This window comes from Vanacampus margaritifer, chromosome 12 (assembly GCF_051991255.1).
Source record: "Vanacampus margaritifer isolate UIUO_Vmar chromosome 12, RoL_Vmar_1.0, whole genome shotgun sequence".
NCBI classification, from domain to species: Eukaryota; Metazoa; Chordata; class Actinopteri; order Syngnathiformes; family Syngnathidae; genus Vanacampus; species Vanacampus margaritifer.
The window spans coordinates 15312170-15336842 of NC_135443.1; the positions used below are offsets into that span (position 1 = coordinate 15312170).

General features: G+C 38.8%; 1 protein-coding gene across 30 annotated transcripts in view; it reads right to left on the reverse strand.

Annotated features, from left to right (window-relative positions):
• LOC144061055 (neurexin-1a-like) overlaps nucleotides 1–24673 on the reverse strand; it is a 236971-nt gene that overhangs the window by 4125 nt on the left and 208173 nt on the right. For 17 of the 30 annotated variants that reach the window (XM_077581087.1, XM_077581099.1, XM_077581084.1 and 14 more), the window contains 2 exons: nucleotides 23841–24160; nucleotides 8672–8759 (listed from right to left, as the gene is read on the reverse strand). In XM_077581087.1, the coding sequence (XP_077437213.1) occupies nucleotides 8672–8759; nucleotides 23841–24160 (408 nt within the window). The remainder of the gene's footprint in view (nucleotides 1–8671; nucleotides 8760–23840; nucleotides 24161–24673) is intronic. The other 13 variants (XM_077581088.1, XM_077581100.1, XM_077581086.1 and 10 more) reach the window with 1 other exon arrangement.

Below are 24673 nucleotides of genomic sequence, written 5' to 3' on the forward strand. Positions count from 1 at the left end.
ATGTAATCTTGCAGTGCCATAAGACATTCATGGGCAATAGGAGATTTCCTTTGGTGTGCCGAGTGTGACTGAGCGTTGAAACAGATTAGCTCTGCTCTTTACATGGGCACTTATTCAGTAGGACAGGTGTGAAGAATGCTCTCGCTTTGTGGGCAAAAGCTGCTGTTTGACACGCCTCTTAGTCAGCTAAGCCATGGTACGAGCATTAGCTGCAGGTTAGCTTCGTATTGTATCTGCTATCAAGCCTTTGCTCGGGGTCAAAAAGTTCAGTGTGTTTATACAAGTTTGTAGTCATGATGATTTAGAAATGTTTACCCATGATACATTTAGAGGACTGTAAAGTGAAGCCAGAGTTCAGAAGGGTGGTGGGTACCACTTCTTTACACCCTGTCCGAGTATCTGGGGGTGGGGTTTATGAATTCATGGAAATGCAAGCAATATGACTCACTGGTAGCGCTCTACGCTCGCAAACAGGACACATGGTTGTGTTGCGGGTTTGATCCCCACCGCCACCAACAATAAATCTTGAAAAGATCTTGAAAAGTAGGTCACCCCTGATTTAGAATATCATATCCTCAATTATTTATTTGTAAAGCAACACTTTAAAAGAGAGTGATGTTTTTTGTTTTATTTTCTACACACACATGGCATCTTTGAGTATCATTTAAGTATCTCAAAGCCAGGCCATGTCCTCTTTTTTAAAATTTAAGAAATCAAAATATGGTCACCCTAGTGGTGGGTTATGTCATTTCTTCAGGTCTAGATCTTGGTTTTGAATTGGTTAACAAAAGGCTGCTTTTGCACAGACCTTGCATAGCTTCAATCAATCGACTGGCTACTTTGTCAGGTCTTATGCTCTCCAACACACCAGAATACAGATTCAATATACAGTGTTTTGAAAGTCTTTTGTATGGACTTATTATTATATTTTGGAACCAAGCGGTCACGGTTCGAGGCTGCAAGTTGTTGTACAGATGCCATTCTGCTTCTGCTTTGTTGAGGTGCCCTTGAGCATGGCACTAACCCCCCATGCATGTGTGGGGTCTGGTTCTCTGTGTGGCGTGCAACAACTACACAGTTGCTTGCTAATAGAATTTCACTTGAGGGATAATAATAAAGTATAAAGTAATTGCAAACATTTACTAAACTCTTAAAATCACTTTGTAAAATCTCCTTTATTTCCCTTTCAGTTCAATTCAAGTAAACAAGGCAGGTGTGAAAACGCTGTTAAACACACAAGCAATATGAAAGCCAAAAAATCAATCTCTCACTGCTATATCCCATTTAATATCTTAAACAAGAATGTTATGTTGAGCCCAGTAATTAAATGATTAATACTGCATTTAGTGCAGCAATGGGAGCTTTGTTCTGTGCCAAAAGATTAGCATTCATTACAGCTCATTAGTACGTCTGTGCTCAGTGTTGTCTATCGAACTACCTGAAGGCATTGAGGATTTCATTCCAAGTGTATGCGATCAATGATGGATATGATGGTTACGGATGATTTGGAAGCGGTGTGATTGTGAGTAAACCTTGGGCTTGCATTCCCTCATGCTGGCCGCGGTAATGTGGTGAGGACGAGGCCTTCCAGATATTCTCAGACCTCAGTCAAAAAAACATCTGGCTGGTTGTTCATCAGCACTCTAGTATTGACTCCATTTATGAATAATTGGTCAGCACCCTCTCCTCCAACTCACCCAGGGCTAACATCAACCATAAAGCAGATGACCCTAAAACACAGTGCAGCATAGCAGGGGTGCACGTGAGAAGCACTCAAAGTAAACTCAAGGGGTAAAAAAAGCTGCCATAACTGAATCCTTTCAGTCTAATTGCGGACATAACTGTAAATTACGGTATGACATGAACAGAATCACTTCGAGTTAGTCTTAGTCCTATTCTCAAGAACATTTCAGTGATTCTGTTTTCTGTCACAGGTGTGCTGAGATTCCTTTACATTAATATGCTCTATGTGTCCCCACTAGTCTAAAAACAATATGGAATATGACTTAAGTAGAAAAATCCAGCCATATTTATCCATCTCAGCGGGCGGACATTTTGTCTGCCACTTGCTGTCGACTGAAAATGACATCAAATTGCCTAAACGACCTAGCTTGCAAACGCCGCATGACCAAACTCGGAAAACAGGTGGGCCGTGATGGTTGTTACCTGAGCCCATGTCATTTTCAGTCGACAGCAAGTTTAAATGGTGATTACGAACATCAGAGCTGCACAATGTCAGCTGAGAAAATGTTTAAAAAAAATCTATTTTGGTAAGATCAAGTGAAACACAATAGACTGTAAGACACTCAATTCAACCTTTACTTCTCCTAGAATGCTCACATTATAATTTTTACAGAAAAAGGTGAGGTTGGTAGTTCACCTCGTTTTAGCCTGACTTGTTTGGGAAGTTAAGAGCCAAGAAGACTCAGATTCTTTCCTGTCAACCAGAATTTCGACAACAAATGGCCCTCAACAAAGACTATTTTTCCTCATTTGTATCCAGCAAGACTCTCATTTATTTTGTAATTGGCAAGAGTGTGCCGGGTGACAAAGCTGGATGAGGCAAAACATGGAGGTTGCTTCAGGTCCGTGCTTGGGGTAATGAAGCAACCAGGACTACTTAGGATTTATTGAACAGTCAGCGTGGGCTTGACCCCCCACCCTTTCCCCCCATAAAGTTAGAGTGATAATAGGCTGAACAAAGGCAGAGAACACATGGACAATTGCATGCACTATCAAGTTCTGAGTTAATGCATCTGACAGTTTAATTCCGAGAGTTATTTTGGTAAAAAGACCTGGAAGAGACAATTTGCCTTCAGCAGCCTGAAACTTTACAGCTGGGCAACACTATACAGTAAATTCTGTAGAGTAAATTTTACTCTAAACCAAGTCTATTTGGTCCCACACAAAATAGAGTAAAATTTGGAAGAGGGTTTAAAAAAGAAAAAAAGTCACTCAAGGGTTGAGGAACAAACCCACAATTTCAGGTTGGGAGACAGCCAATTTATTCCCTAAATGAGCCTGTGTGTTAGTTTATCGCTCGTCACCTGGGATCTTCGTAACTCCAAGAGACCAATCTTGGATATAAGCAAACAGTAGGCGTGGTATAGCTCAGGTGGTAGAGTGGCAGTGAAGGTCGTGAGTTTGTTCCTCAACACTTGTGTAACTTTTTTATTATTATTATTATTTTTTAAATAAACTAGTAAAAATTAGTCAAAATCTGCCCTTGCAAAATGTACTTAGAATTTCTGAGTGAAAAAGCTTTAATAGTTGTTTTTTTTTCATGTGTTTTTCAGGCTTATGCTGCACAGATAATCAAACTCAAAGTCCGCTACAGGCACAGACAACAACCTCCACCAAATTTAAAACTATTTACGGCGATCGAAGGGTTTTATCTGCCGTGATGCGAATGCAAAAAGCTAAATGCTATGCTAACCACTATGAATTACCTGTTACCAAACTACATTGACTACAAAACAAACGCACCCCTTAATTGCCCCCCATCGCTTTTGTTGTGGACGTTTTTCAGCACGGAGACAGTAGAAATGCAGGCACTATTTTTTTCAGTTCTCGGAATTGACGGAGCGGATATAAGAATTTAAGACTTGAGTAAATTAAATTTTAGACCTGGGATAAAAATATTGGTGTTTTTAAATACATTTAAGGCCTAAAATGTAAGTTTCTAATTTTAGACTTTTAAAGACTTTCTTAGACCCCGTGGGAACCATGTGAAGGGTAAATTGTACTCTAAGAGGCCAGTCCTGGAATTTTTCTGACATATCTTTCTGTAATTTCTAGAATGTGTTATTTTAGGGAAAAGTGGGAATAGGACACCTTCAGCCAGGCTTGCTTGGTCGGCTCTTCAACACATTGGTGTTATTTATTCCGATTAGCATTATAGGATCTGACTTCACATATCCCAAAGCTCAATCTGCTGACAGGTCACTGTATCAGCTGCAGTGGAGCCAAAACACTTATTAAATCCCTCTTTAATTATCAGAGTGTCCTCGAGAAGTGTACTTGTGACATGCTGGCAGTACGCCCGATGATAGCGTGTGAGTGAGCTCACGCAAATGGCGGATGATGAACAGAGAGAGCTGAGTGAGCATGAAATGAAGTCCTTGTGAAAATTACTTAAAGGTGTTTCATTTAGCCTGGTTAAAGGTGTGGTGTAATTGAAGCCTCTGCCCAGAGGAGCTTCCACAAGAGGATGATTTATTTGGCATTAATTGCACAAGACTGGTGACTGGACACTTGATTACTTTTACTCTTAGATTAGAAGGTTACTTTTTTTTTTGTACTTCTAGTGGTGATAAAGCCAACAGTAGCTCCACATTATGATGACAGAAGATGAATATTGTTCTGCTTCAAGCTCTTGTCAGATGGACTATGTGGATGTGTTACTGAAGTTTTTGACACAACACGTTTTGTGGACTGTCAAAGTGTGAAGAAACAATTGTTAAAAAAAAAAAAAAGGAAATGAATGCAAAAGCTGTCAAGTGCCATTTAGAAAAAACGGAGATCTATACCTACTTGCAGACTGCCTATCATGGCATCATTTGATAGTGTGTTTGCTAACCCTGCAAGATCAAACAGCTACTCCAGAAAACCCACTGAAAATAATGTTAGATTATAACAAATAATTTTTAATTGCAGAAATCACCAAGTGCCACATGTAATTTGGTGCTTTTACCATCATCTCCATTTAAGCAAATCATGAGCCCATGCGTATTTCTGACATCATGAACACGTCACTCGTCATACATGTGTCCTCAAAAATGGCTGAGCCTATTGTTTCTCATTAAATTGCTGTTAATATATCTTCAATTGTGCTTGAAAGTGAAGGTTCAACATGAAAATTGCTCCTGTTGTCACTTCAGTGTGGGATTTGTATTTGTTTTTCTTCTCTTCAACAAACAACCTCAAACAACGGTCAACTGTGCAGCAAGAAGGAATTCGTAAGTAGTATGGATTTATATTTGTACATCAGTTATACTGTATGGAAAATACACAATTTACATGACTTATTTGGCGAGATTGGTGTTGGTGATCACTGATCTGGTCCGCATTTCTACGAGAAAGCGTTCACTGATGTTGGTTGCAGTCAAGCAAGCCAACAGGATCTTGAGTAATGAAAAAAGTGGAAAAATGTGCAATCCATGTGACCTTTCGCTCCTGCTGAAAGGTTCAAATTAAGTGTTAACTTACAGCCTATTAAAGGTTAAAGGTTATTTCAAGAGATTGTAATTCTAGTACGCTGAACTGTTTTTATTTTCTATTCACAAAGCATGATACTTACAGTGTCAGTGGAATTGTGTAATTATGCAAACATATTTCAGCTTTTAAACCAGATCATTTTCTTGGAGTTTTCTGATTTTGCAATTAAATAACACCAAAGACCTCTTTGAAAGACTGTTTCAATAAAAGTTGAGTTATTTTCCAAATAAGACTCTTAAACGCTCAACACATATTAGAATACCCTCAAATAAATACATAAATAAATATCAAATTGAATTGATAAAAAAAATCAAAAAAAAAATCTATATATATATATATATACTGTATATAAAAGATCTTTAATGATTTAACCTGCAACCAAAAACATATTTTTTTCAAATTTTACTCAATCCCCCCCAAAATGGAGCTATAACTTATTTGAATTCTTCTTCTTTTAAACTCTTCAAATATATAAAACCTCACACATTTCTCTCTAGAATTATAGCTAGCTAGACAGACAGACAGACAGACAGACAGACAGACAGACAGACAGACAGATAGACAGATAGATAGATAGATAGATAGATAGATAATATAATTCATCCCAGATTTTTTCATCCAATGAAGGATACAAACGAAATTACACATGATATAAATACAATATATGTATTAACATTCAGTTTTCATTGACACTATCAGCAATTAACAATATGTTAATTATTGGGTTAGTATTTTGCAGTGGTGTGAAACTTAATTGCATTACAATGAGAGCTGTGTCTATTTGGGGACCTCATCATCATCATCATCACCATCATCATATTGAACAGTGAGCATCATGTTGTGGAGGGTCATTGTACTGTATATGATAATTAACAAGTATCATCTTCATAAATGTGCATTATTACACAAACGCAAATTTCCCTTATTCATTTTAAGCCATTATCAACTTTGGCTGTGCGCCTTCTCTCAGATAAGCAAAGTCTTCTATGGCCTACTTAGATTTATAAACGGACACATTGTGCAAGCATCAACGTCAGCACATTCTAAAGATGAGTGGGTGAAAAAAAGGAAAATAATTGAAAATATAAATATGGGGGATCAGCAAAGAGGCAGCCTGACAGTGAGTGTGAAATCCTGTTTTCTTTCGGAACACACAGGATGAGCCTGGGATGTCATAATCCTCAATGAAAAAGTATTGGGAAAAATACCAAAACTGCATATGACTGAACTAAAGCTCAATTTACTCTTAAAACAATGTTGTGCCATAATTCCTCCTGGCTTGGTGAATTTAACTGTCAGTTAAGAGTATTCATTTGCCACTTGATTTATCAGTAATAATAATACTGTTCCCTTTACATAAATGGGTCTATTATAGCAAAGCTCAAACACATCGGTATAGTTGGTAATGTAGCAAGCTGAGTGTGCAGAAAAAGAACAAAATGGACATCATTAACCCCAGCACACAATATTTTAGAGAATGAAAACAAAGGGATAGTTTATGAAATGTACAAGGGTGCATAAATCTCAGCATTTAAGTTGTGGAGGGGAAAAAAAGATAAATACGGTTCTCCCAATGTGATGCAGAGTGGGTGTTCTTTACTCCCTAACAATTTAGGACCATACCATTGTTGTCTGCATTGCCAGCTGGCCTTACACCTGACAAAAAAGCATCGGACATACTTGCAAGGTGACTAAATCCCACGGGTAAAAGCCTCAGTTGCTTTTTTAAAGTGGCTGAGTGAAAGAGAAAGAGAGCAAGGTTTACTCTTTACTCTCTTCTCTCCCAGCCTGCCTATGTGCACGTCCCAAATAAGCTAAATAAGCCTCCTATTATAGTAGTCATGTTAGTATTCCTCTGTGGGTTTCGGAACCAGCCGAAGGATTTAATTTGCTGCCATATGATCTAATCACAAAGGGATTAACAGGTGGTAAGCGTTTGCGTATGCTCCTGAATTTCCATGTTTTCAGGATGTTAGATAGATAAAATAGGTCAATGATTCCGTTTAACCAACTTACTGCTAAAGAGTTGACAGCAAAATGATTTTGTGCTGACTTTTGGCCACAGAAAGTTCGCTTTATTGTTTAGCTCTTTTTGATGGAACAAATGTTTTTGCTCTTCTACTGACCCACTTTAAGCAAGAGACATTGGCTTGTTCTTGGCAAGATCCTGATAGATCTGATTAGCTAATAGATTGGACCGATAATAATTTTAGAATAATAAGAGAACAAAATCGGATGCTGCCATTGTTGCCACTAGAGCACATTATTGGTACGAGACAGAAAATGCATGGTGTTGGGCAAAGATTAATTTAGTGGCGGTTTGATGACCTCACACTGATCAATAGAACCACTAGATGGAGTGGGGAGTCTGGACTTAATTGTCTCCACTTTTTTTCTCATCACTTCAGAAAGCCTTTAAAATCCCTCTATTCATAGGTTTAGCTTTAATTCCTTTCCTTGCTTGGAAAGGTAAGAGATTAAAAGTTTGGCAGCATTGCAAGTTGATATAAAACATTGTGCGGTAAATAAATCTTTCCTTGAAGTTTGTGTTTACCGGGAGTCTAACAAAGGATGTTACATCCATGCTGGTGTAATTTTTACATAGAGGATCATCCTTCTATGAACTGTAGCTCATGTGAGCTCTAACACACACAAAAAACAAAACAAAATGATTACTTCTCCTCGCAGTTTGCAGTTTAATTACCAACACAAAATAATGGCACATGTTGATATGATCCTTACAACATGCACAACTAAAGTGAGCTTAAGAGAACAAATACATAGTTCAATAGTCACAAGAAACAGATAACACTTTAAGCAGAATGGCGTTATTGTTCAGGAGATTTTCTCACTCATTGGAATTTATTTACAAATTATAAAAGCCAAGAAGAGCTTTTAACTCATTTGCTCCCAAAAAATACGTTCAATTTTAAATGTTTTAGATGTCCCAAGGACGTATTTATACGTTTTTTATGGTTTTTCTTCTAATACTAGAGCATACAGAAGGCTTTGATGTAGCCTCTCAACTGCAGAGAACGGATGAACAATGGTAGTAATGACAAAAACGGCCAGCAGGTGAAAGCAGAGTATAAGAGATCAACCAGGGCCATGTTGCAAACAAACTGATATCCCCACAGTTCTTAACAGATTTGTGAATAATGATGAAACTTAGATATTCTAATGCTAATTGCTGCAAAACTGATGAAAGAAGAGACTCTAATCTTTCTCTGTGGGCCTTGCGAAATCAGTCAAAATCCAGTAAAACAGCCGGGAGCAAAGGGGGTTGCTTCAGTAAAAATGGCTGGGAATGAATGCGTTAATTGATTTTTAGTCCAGTAGCAACAGTCTAAGCACCACATACACTTCACACAAGGCCCTCAATGAAAACCCATACATGCTGATGTGAAACAAACAGACACAGCCATAGAGAAATAGAATAAAAAAGATGACTAACCTAACCCACCTGAGCTCGGCTCACAGGGATCGATGTCCTCATCATCGCTTGGACACTCCGCTGATGCCACCAGCAAGTCCTCGGTTGTCTGCAAAGAGAGAAATGCATTCACAATTGAGTGGTGAGGGCAAAGAGTCCCACAGGTGAAACTTGCTAAGCATGCAAACTGGTTCTGTACTCAATGAATATGAAATCGGATTATCTTTGAAAAGCAGAGGCTAAAGTTCTGTGCGCAAAATGTCAGTTCCAAAGCTCAGCGCCTGTCTGCTGGATTGAAAATGAGAGAAAAAAGTTCATCCCAAAACAACTGATGGTTCATCGTTCTGCCACCGTAGACACTTTCCAGTAAATTCTAAGGCATTTCTGAAGCATTGTATTCAACATTATTTTGGTATGTTTGTCTATAGTCTCACTTTCGGTTAGTTTCATGCTTGAGGCCATTTTTTAAAGCATTACTGGTGCTCCATGTTCTGTTAAAATGTTCAATTAAGGCACACTTTTATCACCAACATGTCACGTTGTCAAAAAATAATTACATGGCATGCCTTACTTCTGAAAAAACCCTTAAAGCTGAAAGTCCACAGGATATATCTTGATTCTTGAATTTCAAATGTTTGCATAAATATAAATATAATGGATGGCTGTTTGTTCATTTCACATAATGTTGCCTACAAACTAAGAAACAGCAGGCAAAATCTAACCTCCCGTTGGCTGGACTCATGTTTCATTCATTCAGTTGGTGCAATGATGTCTGACAGCGCATCACAATATGTTTGCAAGTTGGATTAGTATTGACTTATGTTAAGGAAATTAAAGATGATGTAATTTAGTTTAACATCCATTTGGATGCAGGTAATCTGATTTAATCGCACCTACAAGCATTATTTCAACATTTGCAGTGCAGATGAACATCATCTTTACATAAAAGACCTGGGAATTATCCATCAAAGGAGATGTGATGAAGGGCAGTTGCCGGAGAGGCTGGCCGGGGACGTCCGTCCAAATGTAAATGTAATTTTCGGATGTACAGTGTCTGCCATCCAGATGGTGTAGCAGTCTGATCCAAGGGTGCCACATCCATCACTTCAGCCTCGTGATTTGTTTTTCCTGGCGTAGGATGTTGACATGTTACATTCACTGGCAAAAGTTTGGGGGATCATGGAATCAATACTCCCTCGCTCCTCTTCTTAACTTATCGCAGTCATCTTCTCTCCACCTCCCTTCCTCGTGTTCCTTCCTTCAGATTTATGTGCAAGAGGAGAAGTGGAAGAAGCCTGCCACGTAGGTTAAATCACCACACAGTAGGCTTTAGTGGAGGTGTATGGCTGTAATCCACTGTCACGACCACATTTTATTTATGGCTATTAACAGAAAAGTGAAATCTGTTAATGGTGCACTGCTTTGTTGATGGTGCACTGCTTTATTCACAACTCTCCTTGTAAATTTATTCTCAGATTTTCTAAGTGTTCCGTTCCGTCTTCAATTCCGCTTATCCGGGGTCGGCTCGTGGGGGCAGCAGCTTTAGCAGGGAAGCTCAGACTTCCCTCTCCCCAGCCAGCTCCTCCAACGGGATCCGAAGGCGTTCCCAGGCCAGCCGAGAGACGTAGTCTCTCCAGCGTGTCCTGGGTCGTCCCCGTGGCCTCCCGCCGGTAGGACATGCCCGGAACAGGAACAGGCGTCCCCAGGGAGGCGTCCAGAAGGCATCCGAACCAGATGGTTCCTCTCAACGTGGAGGAGTAGAGTCCCTCCTAGATGACCGAGCTTCTCATCCTATCTCTAAGGGAGAGCCCGGCTACCCTGCGGAGGAAACTCATTTCGGCCGCTTGTATCCGGGATCTTGTTCTTTCGGTCACGACCCACAGCTCGTGACCATAGGTGTGGGTAGGAACGTAGATCGACCGGTAAATCGAGAACTTTGCCTTTCGGCTCAGCCCATTCTTCACCACAACGGACCGATACAGTGTCCGCATCACTGCAGACGCTGCACCGATCCGCCTGTCGATCTCCCGCTCTAACCTACCCTCACTCGTGAACAAGACCCCAAGATACTTGAACTCCTCCACCTGGGGCAGGATCTCATCCCCGACCCGGAGAGGGCACTCCACCCTTTTCCGACTGAGGACCATGAAGAAGCCCACAGCACCACATCATCTGCAAAAAGCAGAGATGCAATGTTAAGGCCACCAAACTGGACCCCCTCAACGTCTCGGCTGAGCCTAGAAATTCTGTCCATAAAAGTTATGAACAGAATCGGTGACAAAGGGCAACCTTGGCGGAGTCCAACCCTCACAGGAAACAAATTCGACTTACTGCCGGCAATGCGGACCAAACTCTGACATCGGTTGTACAGGGACCGAATAGCCCGTATCAGGGGGCTCGGTATCCCATTCTCCCGAAGCACCCCCCACAGGACTCCCCGAGGGACATGGTCAAACGCCTTCTCCAAGTCCACAAAGCACATGTGGACTGGTTGGGTGAACTCCCACGCACCCTCGAGGACCCTGCTGAGGGTGTAGAGCTGGTCCACTGTTGCACGGCCGGGACAAAAACCACACTGCTAGTCGGAACTGCTCAGCCTCGCACACCAGCTCGGGCTCCTTCCCTGTCAGAGAGGTGACATTCCATGTCCCCAGAGCTAGCTTCAGTAGCCGGGGGTCGGACCGCCAAGGCCCCCGCCTTTGGCTGCCACCCAACTCACTGTGCACCCGACCCCTTTGGCCTCGCTCGCCTTCGAGCCCCACCTCCAGGCCTAGCTCCAGAGGGGGGCCCCGGTGACCCGCGTCCGGGCAAGGGAAACGAAGATCCAAAGTTTGTGTTCATCATTGGGGTCATTTGAGCCATGATTTGTCTGGTCCCTCACCTAGGACCTGTTTGCCATGGGTGGCCCTACCAGGGGCATGAAGCCCCGGACAACATAGCTCCTAGGCTCATTGGGATACGCAAACCCCTCCACCACAATAAGGTGATGACTAACTTTCTAATAGTGTTTTTTTCAAATATATACAGTATTATTAATTTAACAGTGTAGTTTACACATAATACATAGGCTATAGGTAGAAATACTCGGATGCAAAAATGGTGTTTCCCAGTGTTAATAATAGTCTATCAATATAGTTTCTTTGAGTTAGGTCTGACAGACATTTAAAAAAAAAAAATTGTTGCGTAATCCAACCTTGATCTCAGTTGTTCTCTATCACATTACATTTTTGAGCTATAGAATTCCAATTTTCTCATAATAAATAAATGCCAATAAAACACTAAGATGGGATAGTTGCAAGCTTCGAAATATAAAACAAAAAAGATAATGAGATTAAGAGAAAAACTAGCACTCACTCTCTCAATTCCGTTTATGCTAGCTTTAGTTTACCGTATGCACACTCAATTGTGGCTGCAAAACAAGTTGCCAAGTAGCTGTAGATAAGTCCAATCATAATCAGATTTTCTTACTACAGCTAATCAGCGAAATTTTGCTTATCTAGAGGGTAAGTTTTGGAGAAATAAAACTTGAACTTGACGTGCTAGAAAAGTGATTTTAGAATCGGCATGCTAATTTTAGTTGTAGCTAATCAGCATAAAAATCTAACTCAACAGATTTTTTTTTTTAATTATTCCCCAGACTCAATGTATGTATTACTTCATAAAACAGCAATTCCACTTGCAATCTCAATGTTTTTATGCATACAATATGCATGGAACTAGTTAAACTGCCTTTGAGCCACTTTTACCATAAATATTATCATGCTCTTATCAATACATTGTCCCGTGTTATTCTATAAACCTCTGCATCAACACCAAAATGAATTGTCATACGACAAAGCATCCTGGATTAGAGTGTGCCATACAATCTGTCTATGGAAACTGGGAAGTTTGTATTGGGAAGCTTACTGTCGTGTCAGAAAAGAACACTTAACTCTACAAAATGTCTTCACCCCAAAAAAAAATGTTCATAGATTTTTCCACCCTTTTCCAATAACACTGTGCAATTCTGGGCGAGTTCATTAGCTGAGTGGAGTTAGATTTTCCAATCTAAGCAGCATAATTCACACAGGAGAAATGCTCCTATAAACAAGATACTTCTAAAGCGCTGAAAGCAACGACTCTGGGCAAGCATCATTATTCCAGCAGCAAAGTGCTGAAACCCTTGTGGAACAAGGAGAGTAGCTCATTTATCTGCCACTACTCCTAGCAACAGAGAGCACACTCCAGTGGGATGTGCCGGAAAAGCCTGGGGAGACAGTTGGTGTGTGAAACACACACCCAAAAAAAAAAAAAAAAGAGAAACCTGCTTTTAGGGATCATGCAAAATGCATGAACATTTTCACAGTCTCTAAGTACATTGTCATGTGAGATTATTTAAGTGTTGAAAATTTTCCTAACAGAACGTTATAGGGTCATAATGTGTGGCGCAATCAAATCTCATTTAGCACAGTTTTTCATTCTCTACGGCTGGATTTATACGATCTGTTCCAAGTGACCAATTTTTTTGCCCAATTCAGATTCAGATATCTGCATGGCAACATAAAGAGAGAAAATACATGTAAGTAAATAACAAAACAGAAATAAATGACCATTTTAAATGTAAATAGCAGAAACATTATTTGTTATATACAGTTTAACTGTTTGGCTGGTTTAGAGTAACCCGGGAATTACTCCATCAAGCGCAGATGGCAATTCATTTCCTACTTTAATGCACCATATTTCATTTTCTATGCTTTTGCTGAAGTTTAGATTTACAGTGGGCATTTTCTAATTCCAAATCGATATATTTTGCTGATGATAATGAGTCACCTCGGCGGACTGCAGGTTTGTATGACCGTATATATTTAAAAAGGTGACTTCACTATTCTGCAGGCTTGTTTCCTAAATGCTTCCACCTTTGCCTTGCACGTGCAATGAGAGTTGTTCTTCAGGGTATTTTGTGTTCCGATGCCCTGGCGCTCAAAACCAAGAGAGACTTTGCAGGGTGTTAACCTGTTGGCGCACCTTTGTGAAGAGTGATAGCATTTCACGTTGTTGTCTTTCTGGGTCTAATTTGATGAATACTCTTTGGCACGCAGCGCATCTCTTTGGAGGCAAGCTGAAAGTCAGAAGGACACAAAAGGCATCTGAAGGGTTTATCTGATGCTCGCTTTTGCTGTCCTACTAATGTATTCCACTGAGGATTCTTCTTGTTTTCTTTTACCTTGCCGTCTTTGTGTATCCCTTAGCAAACCGTGTTTTTATTCAATCAAAGGGATCTTTTTGAGTCTATATTTGTAGGTAACTGGAACATTTGTTGACTCAAGGAGGATACATTATTTCAATTAAAAAGCCTTAAACGGCTGCCAAACCTGAATGCATGATATGTGCCTTCTAGACTGATCTTTGTCTCATCTTTCTGTTCCATAACTCAAAGTCATTTAGCTATACACACTTCAAAAGCTAGATAAACACTATAACATTTTCCCCAAATCCACATTTTACACCAACAGAGTCGATTTTAGCAGGTTAGTATCACCCTAAGTGATGCAGTGTTACAAAACATAAGGACAAGGTGTTAATTTGTATCGCAGATGGCGTGTGTTTGCTGACATATTGCGCTTCAAAAGCATCCCTATAGCCCAAAGTACATGCAAACATTTATTTTTAATATGACTAGGAAGGCTAATTTAAAATACCATTTGGGCTTGTATAAGCATAATTACCTTTCATAACTATAATGAAGTCAGGGAAATGTAGCAGCTCCAAGCCAGATTAAAACTCCCTACGATGCTGCAACAGGAATACCTCCTCTGTTTCTTTGAATTGACGTAACAAGATTGTGCTATAGTGTTAACTTAAGGAATGTTTTATAAGTCACAGCAAAATAATAATAATAATAAAAAAAAATAAAAAACATAACTCAAAAGCAAAGGTGTTTGCTGTTATTTCTCATGGTTGCAAATGTTTGTTCCTCCCGTTGTGTGTGTGTACTAAACGGAATGGTTTGTTATCTTGAGCTTCATGTTGGGAGCAACACATCATTAGCGCGCCAGTGAAAGTGGTCGAGCAGAATCCAATTTCTCATGTTAAAATGGAGGCTGAAGAAATCCGTCCATTCACTTTCTTTTATAAGCAACAGAAAACTGAAAGCTCCAACAAAGCAAATTAAAGTAAATGATAATATCAATAAAATGGTGGCCATTACCGATGAAGGCCGCTGTAGCTATCACAACTTATAATAACGCCTGATGACAACTTAGCAGCCTGTAACTGGGTCGATGGTGATGAATAATTTAGTCCCAGATGCTCAATAGATTTCATCGGAATAATGACGACAAGAGAGCCTCTCAGACTGTGAGGTTAGTACAGTGCAAAAAGCCTGGCCTTCACCCACACTCTTCCTGCTGCCAAGCTGTCAACATTACAGACCCACACATTCAAGAACATGTAAGTCGCATTGTCACAGCAGTTGATAGCTGATATCCTATTAATAAACTATAGTATTTAGAGCATATCAGGAGCTAGATTCATTGCTTTTGACAAAAAAAAAAGCCCCTAGGCAAGTGTTTATAGGCTGATCATAATTGTATAGCTCAGGGCAGAGTGAGTAACAATAGGGAAAAACATCCGGGTAAAATAGTACATAGCGAATGTTTTTGTTGTTGTTGATAGTTTAAGATTGCAAAGGGTTGCAAAGATGTTCGCCAGACTTTCTCAAAGAGGTTTAATTGCTGCAAAATAATTTTTAACACGTTAAAAATGTCTGTTTAGGAAGGTAGCTTTTGCGCTGCTTTATGGGACTTGTAATTTGTATGCAATCAGCCCTTCACATCGCACCATTAAAAAAAAAAGTGTATCTCTGAATGACATTTCAGGTTTTCGTGCGTCCGTTTTTCTTAAATTGCATAAAACCAACCAAAATCTTTCATTTTTGATAATTTGATGGCATAAATGCATGCCTTTGTTGTGCATGTGTACCCAGTAAGTAAATAGAGATAATAATAATATAATAAGATAATCTAAATAATGCACTGTATTTAGTTTTTGTGATTATTTGTCTACAGCTGTACAATTAGAATAAAATTATCGTACTTGCTGTCTTTAAGTAAATCAGAAATTACGCAATGATACATGTTGGTAGGAATTACAAATACAATAGATATGAACACAAATCTATATTATAAAAAGGATGTTCAATAGGGCTGTGCAATTCATCGAAATTTAATTACAATTTCAATTATTACACTCCACAATTACAAAATCGGCATAATCGTAAACAAAAATAAAAGATTATTAATACAAATTTTGAGTTATTTAAATGTATATATTTGTAGCTTTTCATTTTAAAATGGCTCATTTAATAAATCTTGTTTAGTCCAAAAAGAACCCGCATAATTATAGTGTTTCAAAGAAATGTATTTGTTTTATTATTTTTATACATGTTTAAACATGTTCTTGTTTTGTACTAAAGAACAAATGATCGTCCTAATCGTAATTTCAATTATTACACAAATTAATCATGATTAATATTTTCTTCATAATCGTTCAATACCATTTTTTTCCCCCCAGACTGTATACACAACAGTATACAGTATGTATGCTGCGTAAGGTGCTGATATTTTGGTTAGCAACAGTGCTGAGATAGACTCATGTGTTAATGTCACTGCGTAGCATACAAAGTGGTGTATCTATTGAGGAGAAGCTTAATTGCTTCATTAAGACTTGGCATTTATTTGACTATGGGCCACTATTAGAGGTCCAGAGAACTGATCCAAAAATCCAGCGTTTCTCAAAGTCTGAATAATCTATTTGTCTTATCACTTCTGTAGCTATAAGGTGGACCATGAAATAACTTGTTTCACTGTGTAATGGACGAGGTATTGGAATATTGCTATATTTAAAGCCAATCAGCAGTTGCTTCAACTGGACTTCAGGCAAAGAGAGTACCAGGGCAGGATATAAACAACAACAACAAAGAAAAAACTAGTTTGAGGCCCTCTATCTCCTCCCTTGGTACCGCTGTGTCCGTGTCTTGCCATACATCTTCCTGGGGCTTTTAAGTCACTGTGCCCAGACAGGCTAACAAGGTGCTGGGAGGCAGCTTCACACACCCGGTACACCCAATTTCATGCAGCAGCGGAGGGACACACACTTCCAATTCACTTGGTTTTGTGACATAAAATGTAGTAAAGAGGAGTTCAAAGCAGGACTTTATGGTGGAGACTATGGAGCAAAAAAAAAAACCCATGGAAAGAGCAAATTTGGACTGCAGGGACACATGCATGTGTGCACTTGTGAGTCGTGCTTCCCCTCAAAACCCAAGAGCACGACTGTGAAACGGAAACTGTTTTTGGATTCAGACCATTTCTACTTTAATGCGCTGCTACTCTGTTTAGGGGAAATTCCCCTATTAACTATTTTCTAGAAAGAGGCAAATGTAAATTCCTCAGTAATAAAATACCTAACAGGGAATACAATTGCATGGTTGTGTAACGAGAGGAAACCACTCGTGCTATTTCTGGAACAGAAAATATAATTTGGGTTGAAATTACTGCAAAGATTGAATTTTTAAACTTGATTTCAATGTTATCAGATGGTGTTTGTCTAACTTCTGTGTTAACCGCCTGAAGAACATCTTATAATATAACATCATATGGATGAGTGCAGATAAAATTTATCCTCCGGCATGTTGATAACAGCCTCAAGCAGATCATTAGTTCTCATCTCTTAGCTAATTGCGCCCACTGCAGAAATGTTTTCAATCAAATTCATGAAGTCTAGCTCCTATAAATTTTTTAATCGGTTGCATCTATGTATTACACCGTGCATTCAATATTACTCAGTATATTTTGCTCCCCTTACTCTCAATAACACACGTCTGTCTCCACTGCAGTGTTTCCCCTCTCATACGCTCGGGCTTTTCCTTATCTGAAATCGAATCTGGAGCTCTGTGTGCATCCCTCGCTCACCTTGGTTGTAATCTGCTCTGAGAGAGAAGTGCCCAGTCGCACATTAAGGATATGTGAAGAATAGTAAAAAGGAAAACGGGGAAGAAAAAAAAAATGGAATAGCTTATCATCACGTCTCGTTCCTAACAAACTCGTGTAATTTTAGGAATCTAGTTCAGTGTCAAGAGATAAAAATAGAAGATAAACCCAAACATGCACAAGTGTGTTTTAGGAGGGAGGAAACGTGCCGCTTGGCTACAAATCATTGTGTTTCTGACTTGGTTCTTGACATGCAGTCCCAGTCCCTCATCATGTGACAGGAACAAATTTGTCATCCTAATATAGATTCCTCCATGGCTGAGATGAATGTACTGAAGGCTCAAGTCCCACGTGTAATGTTAAAAAAACAAAAACAGAAAGAAAAAAAAAAAGGAAAATAGAAAAGCTGCTTTGCCCTCCAACAGTAGACTGGGTCTTATGTTGCTCCCACAGAGCATCCACATAATCAGATCCCTGCCTCCCAGGTCTGGATGTGCCATCCACACTAAAAACCACAATGAGCAGCCTGGTGAGTCAGCAGCAACAAGATAAGACGATGCGCATTTTTAGGCGCCAATTAGAAATCCCAAACAGATCTTTGACTGTGCATTATGACAGATGAACTTTGAATATAATCATTCTCCATTTTTTTCATTTTAATCTGCCAATACATTCGTTCCTCTGTTTTATTTGCCATTGATGGCCTGTAAGAAGATAATCATTTTAATATATGAACGTATTATATTCTTAAAAATTCTTGAAAATCAATACAGCCAAATCAATGCCGTAATCATTTTTAAAAATAACATATAGTTAATTGATACAACTAAGAGCTGCATGAAGTTTCACCTTGATCGAACGGATGATGATGTCACCACATAATGACCTCGTTTCCATGTTTAATGCCTCTTGAATTGATAGTGCACTTAACATAAAATCAAGCTGCTGTTAATTGAGCTATTAGGCGCGTATAGATGGGATTACGATGATGCAATGTTGATAATCAGGATACAACAAATTAAATACAGGTAAGCAGATTTGTACTACTCAAGTTGAAGTTGTGTAGGTTACAGCTATTCTTTATCATAATGCCTTGAATATGTTGCATTAAATGCTTATTTGGGAAAAGCTGATGGGATTTATTTAATTAAGGGCTTTACCCAAATCTTAAGTAAAACATTCATTTCTCCTTTGAGAACCAAACATTGAAATATGACAGCAGAGGTTTTAAACATAAGCTTTTAAAGACGTATATCAGCTTTTCGGCTGACATTTTCTAAAATGAACAAAGTGTCAGTGGATCTCATTGAGTAGCTGGCACAAAGCTCATATTCATAAATGATAAAGCCTAACAAGAGTCCTCTTATCCTCGTTTTCTCAGCAACTCATAAGAGCCAATGCCTTGTGAGAGAACAAAATGGTCAATAAAACATGCGGTAAAGTGGTAGTGTCAATATCACTCTGTTATGAAACATTACAGAGAAAACCACTCAAAATCACTTTCATGCCATTCAAGCAGTGTAAGTGGGACAATCTGCTGGCCTCTGATATGCTACCACGGAAAGATTACGATTTTGCTTTCTTTGAATACTGAAAGAAAACATTTAAAAAAAAGAAAGAGAAAATATTTGAGCAAAGCCAATGCAAATGCATTCCTATACATCTTGCTGATCACTCTGATCCAACATTGTACTGTACATACCAAGTCATGAACACGCATGTCAACACATGCTAATGTGTGTGTTCAACGCCGTGTTCAGCATAATATTGAAGGCTAGTGTCTACAATTGCCTGTGGTGACACCAAGGTGATGGATATGGTCTGTCATGGTGCATGCCAGGGGCCGTCGCAGCACCCCTGAGTGGGCAAAAGGTGCGACCAGGCCTCAGGTACACCAAGGCAAGATTACCTGACCAGTCCAAGGTGTACCACACTTCTCGACCAAAAGTCAACTGGCATAAATTCTGGCTCACCCACTACCTTAACTCATTCACTCCCTCCAAGTCATTTTTACTGATGCAACCCCCTTCTCTCTGTTTTAATGGATTTGGATGGATTTTGCAAGGTCCACAGAATATTCTGTTCCTATGCTATAAAAAATTACCAAAAGAAAGATTAGAGTCTCTTCTTTGATCAGGTAAATTTTTTGCAGCAATTAGCATAAGAATATAGCTAAGTTTCATCATTATTTACAAATCAGTTTAAAACACTGGCAAAAAGATCTTGTTGCAGCATGGCCCTGGTTGATCTCTTATACTCTGCTGCCACCTGCTGGCCATTATTTGTAATAACTACCATAGCTTTAAGTGTCCTCTCATATCAGAAGCTGTATCAAAGCCTTCTCTATACTCTAGCATACAAAAATAAAAATAAAAAATCCCCCATAAAAAAACGTATAAAAACATTTTTGGGAGTAAAGGACAAAGTATTAAAAAAACGTTTTTACACGTTTCAATGAGGAAAAAAGGCAATGAATGGACTGATTGGATAGAACTTTTTAAATACTACAACATATAACAGATGTGAGTGTTCACCATTGAGCCAAAGTTGGTTTAAAGATGTAAGAGACAGAAAATAATGATTTTAATAATTGATGCATTGTGTTAATAACTGAGTAGGAAATTGCACAGAAAGTTCCTATAAAGTGAACTGGAATGGGAAGTGTGCTTGTGTGAGTTCAGCGTGTAAAAAATAAAATAAAATTACAATTAAAATAAATAAATAAAAAGCCCTTTAACTTTGAGTACTAAGTCACTGTTGATTGAAAGGACGAAGATATTTTTAAATCTCAGTTCTGCAGTTCAAGATTAGTTGAGATCATGCAGAGCATCCTGCTCTGGAGAATACGAAAGTATACTCAACATTTCTTGAAATACATTCAAATCATACTTGATAGTTCAGTCTGAAGTGGCAATATAGCTAGCAGTCAGTATTATGTTTAAAAATGTAATGATAGATATGATCTTTAACAGAAATAATCTGCGGGTCTCTTATCGTGAAAAGCTCCAGTTGCAGTTAGATGCCCGAGGAGTGATTGAAACCGCAGATAAAGCTCAGGTCTGAATACCGGCACATGCAGGATTAGTGTTAAATCTAAGATTTCAGCCTTTGCTTGTTAAACAATAATCCAATCCAGGACCAAGACAATCAGAATGATGCCTACAGGCAGCTACTGTAGCTACTGGATAAGAGAAGTAGTGCATAGAAGATTGTAAAAAGGATGGGGGTGACATACTACAGTTGCCAGGTCATCCACAACAACAGATTATTAACACATGGGGCTCTATGTATATTTGTACACAGCACAGCTACACTTGAACATATCCTGGTTTTCTTGCTGACATTTTGATGCACTTGTTTTGGAAACTTCTGGAATGTCAAGGACTTTACAGGGAATGAGAGGAGACACGTGGTGGCAAGAAAAAGCCGGCTGTGCTCACACCCACAACGGTTTCAAACTCAGTTTTTAGAATGCACCATGCTGCACAGACAAGGGTCAGCGAAAATACCAAAACTTAGTCCAGCCCGCCTCTGTACAGATTTACACCGCGCCTCACACCAGACTTGGACTGGGCACGAAAATAGAGCAAACATTTGATAAAAGAGACAACAGAGCAAAACTCTTGCAGTATTTTAAATCTTGTCTTTCCCTGGGACTTGTTTAGAGGTCAGAACTGTGTCCTTCATCTCAGGGATGGAGATCAATCACTGTCAAGAGCTCTCAAAAGCTGCACTCTCTCCCTTTGTTGTTGTTGTTTTGCTAGTTTTGATTAAAATTCTAATGTAAATTAAGTCAAGTGACAGCATTGGAATTCTTCCAAGGAAACTAAAATGTATACTACAATTATATGATTACTGGTAGGCTAAAGCTTTCATCTTCCCCGTGAACCCAAAGGTGTAACGATATTTGCTAATAATGCAGAAGTGGACACAAGAGGTTTGAAAAGAACAATCTGAATCTAATGGTTCCCACGAGTTAAGGCCTATTGAATTCAATAATAAATAAGAAAAATCCCAAATGGGACTTCAAGAACATTTTAAGGGGCAATGGAGATATTAGCAATGATAACCCTAACGACCACTATCAAGCACGGCCTTTAATGGTTAAACGTGTAAAATATTTACTAGTTGTAACATGTCATGAAAGTACAAGTAAAATATTCTTCAAAGTATAAAAGCATTTAAGGTATTATTTTAATTTTCCTAACTTAACTGTTACTATAATGACATTTCCCCCAAGGAGTGTTGGATGTGTTGCAAATGTGCATGCGGCTACACAGAACTAATGTTGTGCGACAGGTCTAGTGAAAAGCTGTTGTAATTGCATACAACATTTAAAGACAAGCGATGTGAAAATGCAAATAAATGATTAGCCACAATCCATTAAATGCTTCTCAAACATATTAACAGCTTGCCATGCTTGCGTCACTGGAGCTACTCGTGCTAAAAATGACTGTGTAATAATAATTAATCACTGAATGGAAATGACCGTCAGATGGGAGTGGAACCAGTTGGACAATGCTAAAAATGAGAGCCATTCAAGGGTAAGAACTCTGAATGCATCTCTTTGAACAGACACAATGCAATGTCCTGAGACCGAAACGTCCCACTGCAGGAGCTCTCAGCGGAAAGGTCGTCAGGTAGAATCAAACCATGGACAATGACATCTCCCAGTGCACATATTTTTTTGTATGCCTCATTCATCTCGCTGCCTTCATTACAGAACACCTCTTTAATCAAGTGGGTCAACTCAACCCTCTGTTTAGTACAAACAGACAACACAATTACACTCATTTGCTTTTATTGATCAATCAAAGCCTTATCTGCAACTTTATGTGCAATATTTTTTTAGAATCGATTAATCTGTTGATTAGTTACTAATTAATTGACCGATTGGGTTCATTTTAATTTTGCATGAACATGTATTACAAAAGCCCCGACCTCGGTGTTTATTTTGTACTTCGTATTCATATAGTGATTAAAAAAGGGGATTGATGTTGTACTATGTTACCTGTTCGGTCATTGTTTTCCAAAGTAAAAACAGATGTTTGCAAATGTTTTATTTTGATTAAACACAGAAGATAATCAGTCTTCTTCTGTGGTCGATTAATTTGATAATCTATTGCTTATCAATCAATCAATAAATTTTGACAGCTCTATTAGTCATGTAACAGAGATGACAGATTCGTTGCTGCACCAAAATCCGTATTTGAAACCTCTTCAATCTGTCAACTTTAACCTATTAATCATTATTGTTGGAATATTTGGGATATCACACTTAACTCATTTGCTCCCTGAAACATATATTATCTATTTTAAATATTGCCATGGTCCCAAAAACGTATTTATACTTTTTTAAATGTTTTGTTTTGTTTTAATGCTAGAGCATACAGAAGGCTTTGATGCAGCCCCTGACCTGAAGAGGTCGCTTAAAGCAATGGAAGTTATTAAAAAAAATGGCCAGCAGGTGGCAGCAGAGTATAAGAGATCTACCAGGGCCATGTTGCAAACAAATCTTTTCCGCAGTGTTTTCAACAGGTTTATGAGTAATGATGAAATTTTGCTATATTCTAATGCTATTTGCTGCAAAACGGAAACAGATAGAAATATACTTTTTTTCCTGATGAAAGAAGAGACTCTAAACTTTCTTTGGGCCTTGCAATATTAGTCAAAATCCAGTAAAACAGTCAGGAGCGAAGGGGGTTGCTTCAGTAAAAATGGTTGGGCGTGAATGAGTTAACAATGGCCACTGAACATACCATATTCAATGACATATTTTTATCTTTTCTTTTACTGATAAACAATAATAATTCATTAACATACAGTACAGGCCAAAAGTTTGGACACACCTTCTCATGCGATGCATTTTCTTTATTTTCCTGACTATTTATATTGTAGACTCTCACTGAAGGCATCCAAACAATGAATGAACATGTAAGGTGAAATAATTGAAAACATGTTTTATATTCTAGCTTCTTCAAAATAGTCACCCTTTGCTCTTTTTTTGTTAACTGTACTGTACATAACTCCACGTGTTCATTCTTAGTTTTTTGCCTTCAGTGAGAATCTACAATGTAAATATAGTAATGAGAATAAAGCAAACACATTGAATGAGATGTGTGCGTGTCCAAACGTTTGGCCTGTACTGTGTATCTGAGACATTGTTTAGTACACTCAATGTCGAGTAGCTATTTAATAAATCAATTCAAAGACAAGCTTACCTGCTGAGGCTCTCGTGGTGTCGTCTGTTTGACTCGTCGACCTGATGCAGTGGTGGTGGTGAGCTCCATAATGCTTGTGGACGTTTCGGACCGATTGGCTGTCGTACTTGACTGCGGTGTTATAGAGGAAGGCGACTCCCCTACAAGTCGCGCACTGCCCTGGATTTTAATGTTGGGGTCCCCCTCGGCGGCCATGTTGAACACTTTCAGGCCATTATAGTAGAGGCCTGAAAGCTGGCCCTGAAAGGACCTAGTCCGGTCTCGCTCCCAGCCGCCAATCTGTATAGTAGTTTGGCTGTTGAAGATTGTAAGCTGCCGCCCTGTGGGAAAACAATGTTACATATACAAATCTGTTGGATTGCAGACATTTTAAGTAAACAAAAACAAAAAAAAGACAAAAAGACCAATTACTTGCGCTGGGGCTAATGAGACCAATAAATTACGGGTTGTAGAAGCAAACCCTGGCAATTTATTGCAGTTACTATGATGACATGCCTGCTTTATGGAAACAAAACAAAAATACAACAAATATAAAAAAAACACAAAATATGAAGCTTTGCTAAAAGGTTAGTCTCATAAATTAAAATAAATTGTGATTCAGTAACCGTAGTTATGAAATGGAAATACAGAATATTAATATATTATATCAATATCAATATTATAGAAACAAATAATGCATTCATCTTCATTTCTATAAGCAGGTTTTTACTTCAAGTTTTAAGAACTTGGAACACAGCAATCCTAGGAATGATAAGTAAAATGATAAGTAAATGTGACGTTCTAGTAGGAGGCATCCAGACTCCTTTTAGCAAACACCATCAAAGACTAGTCAA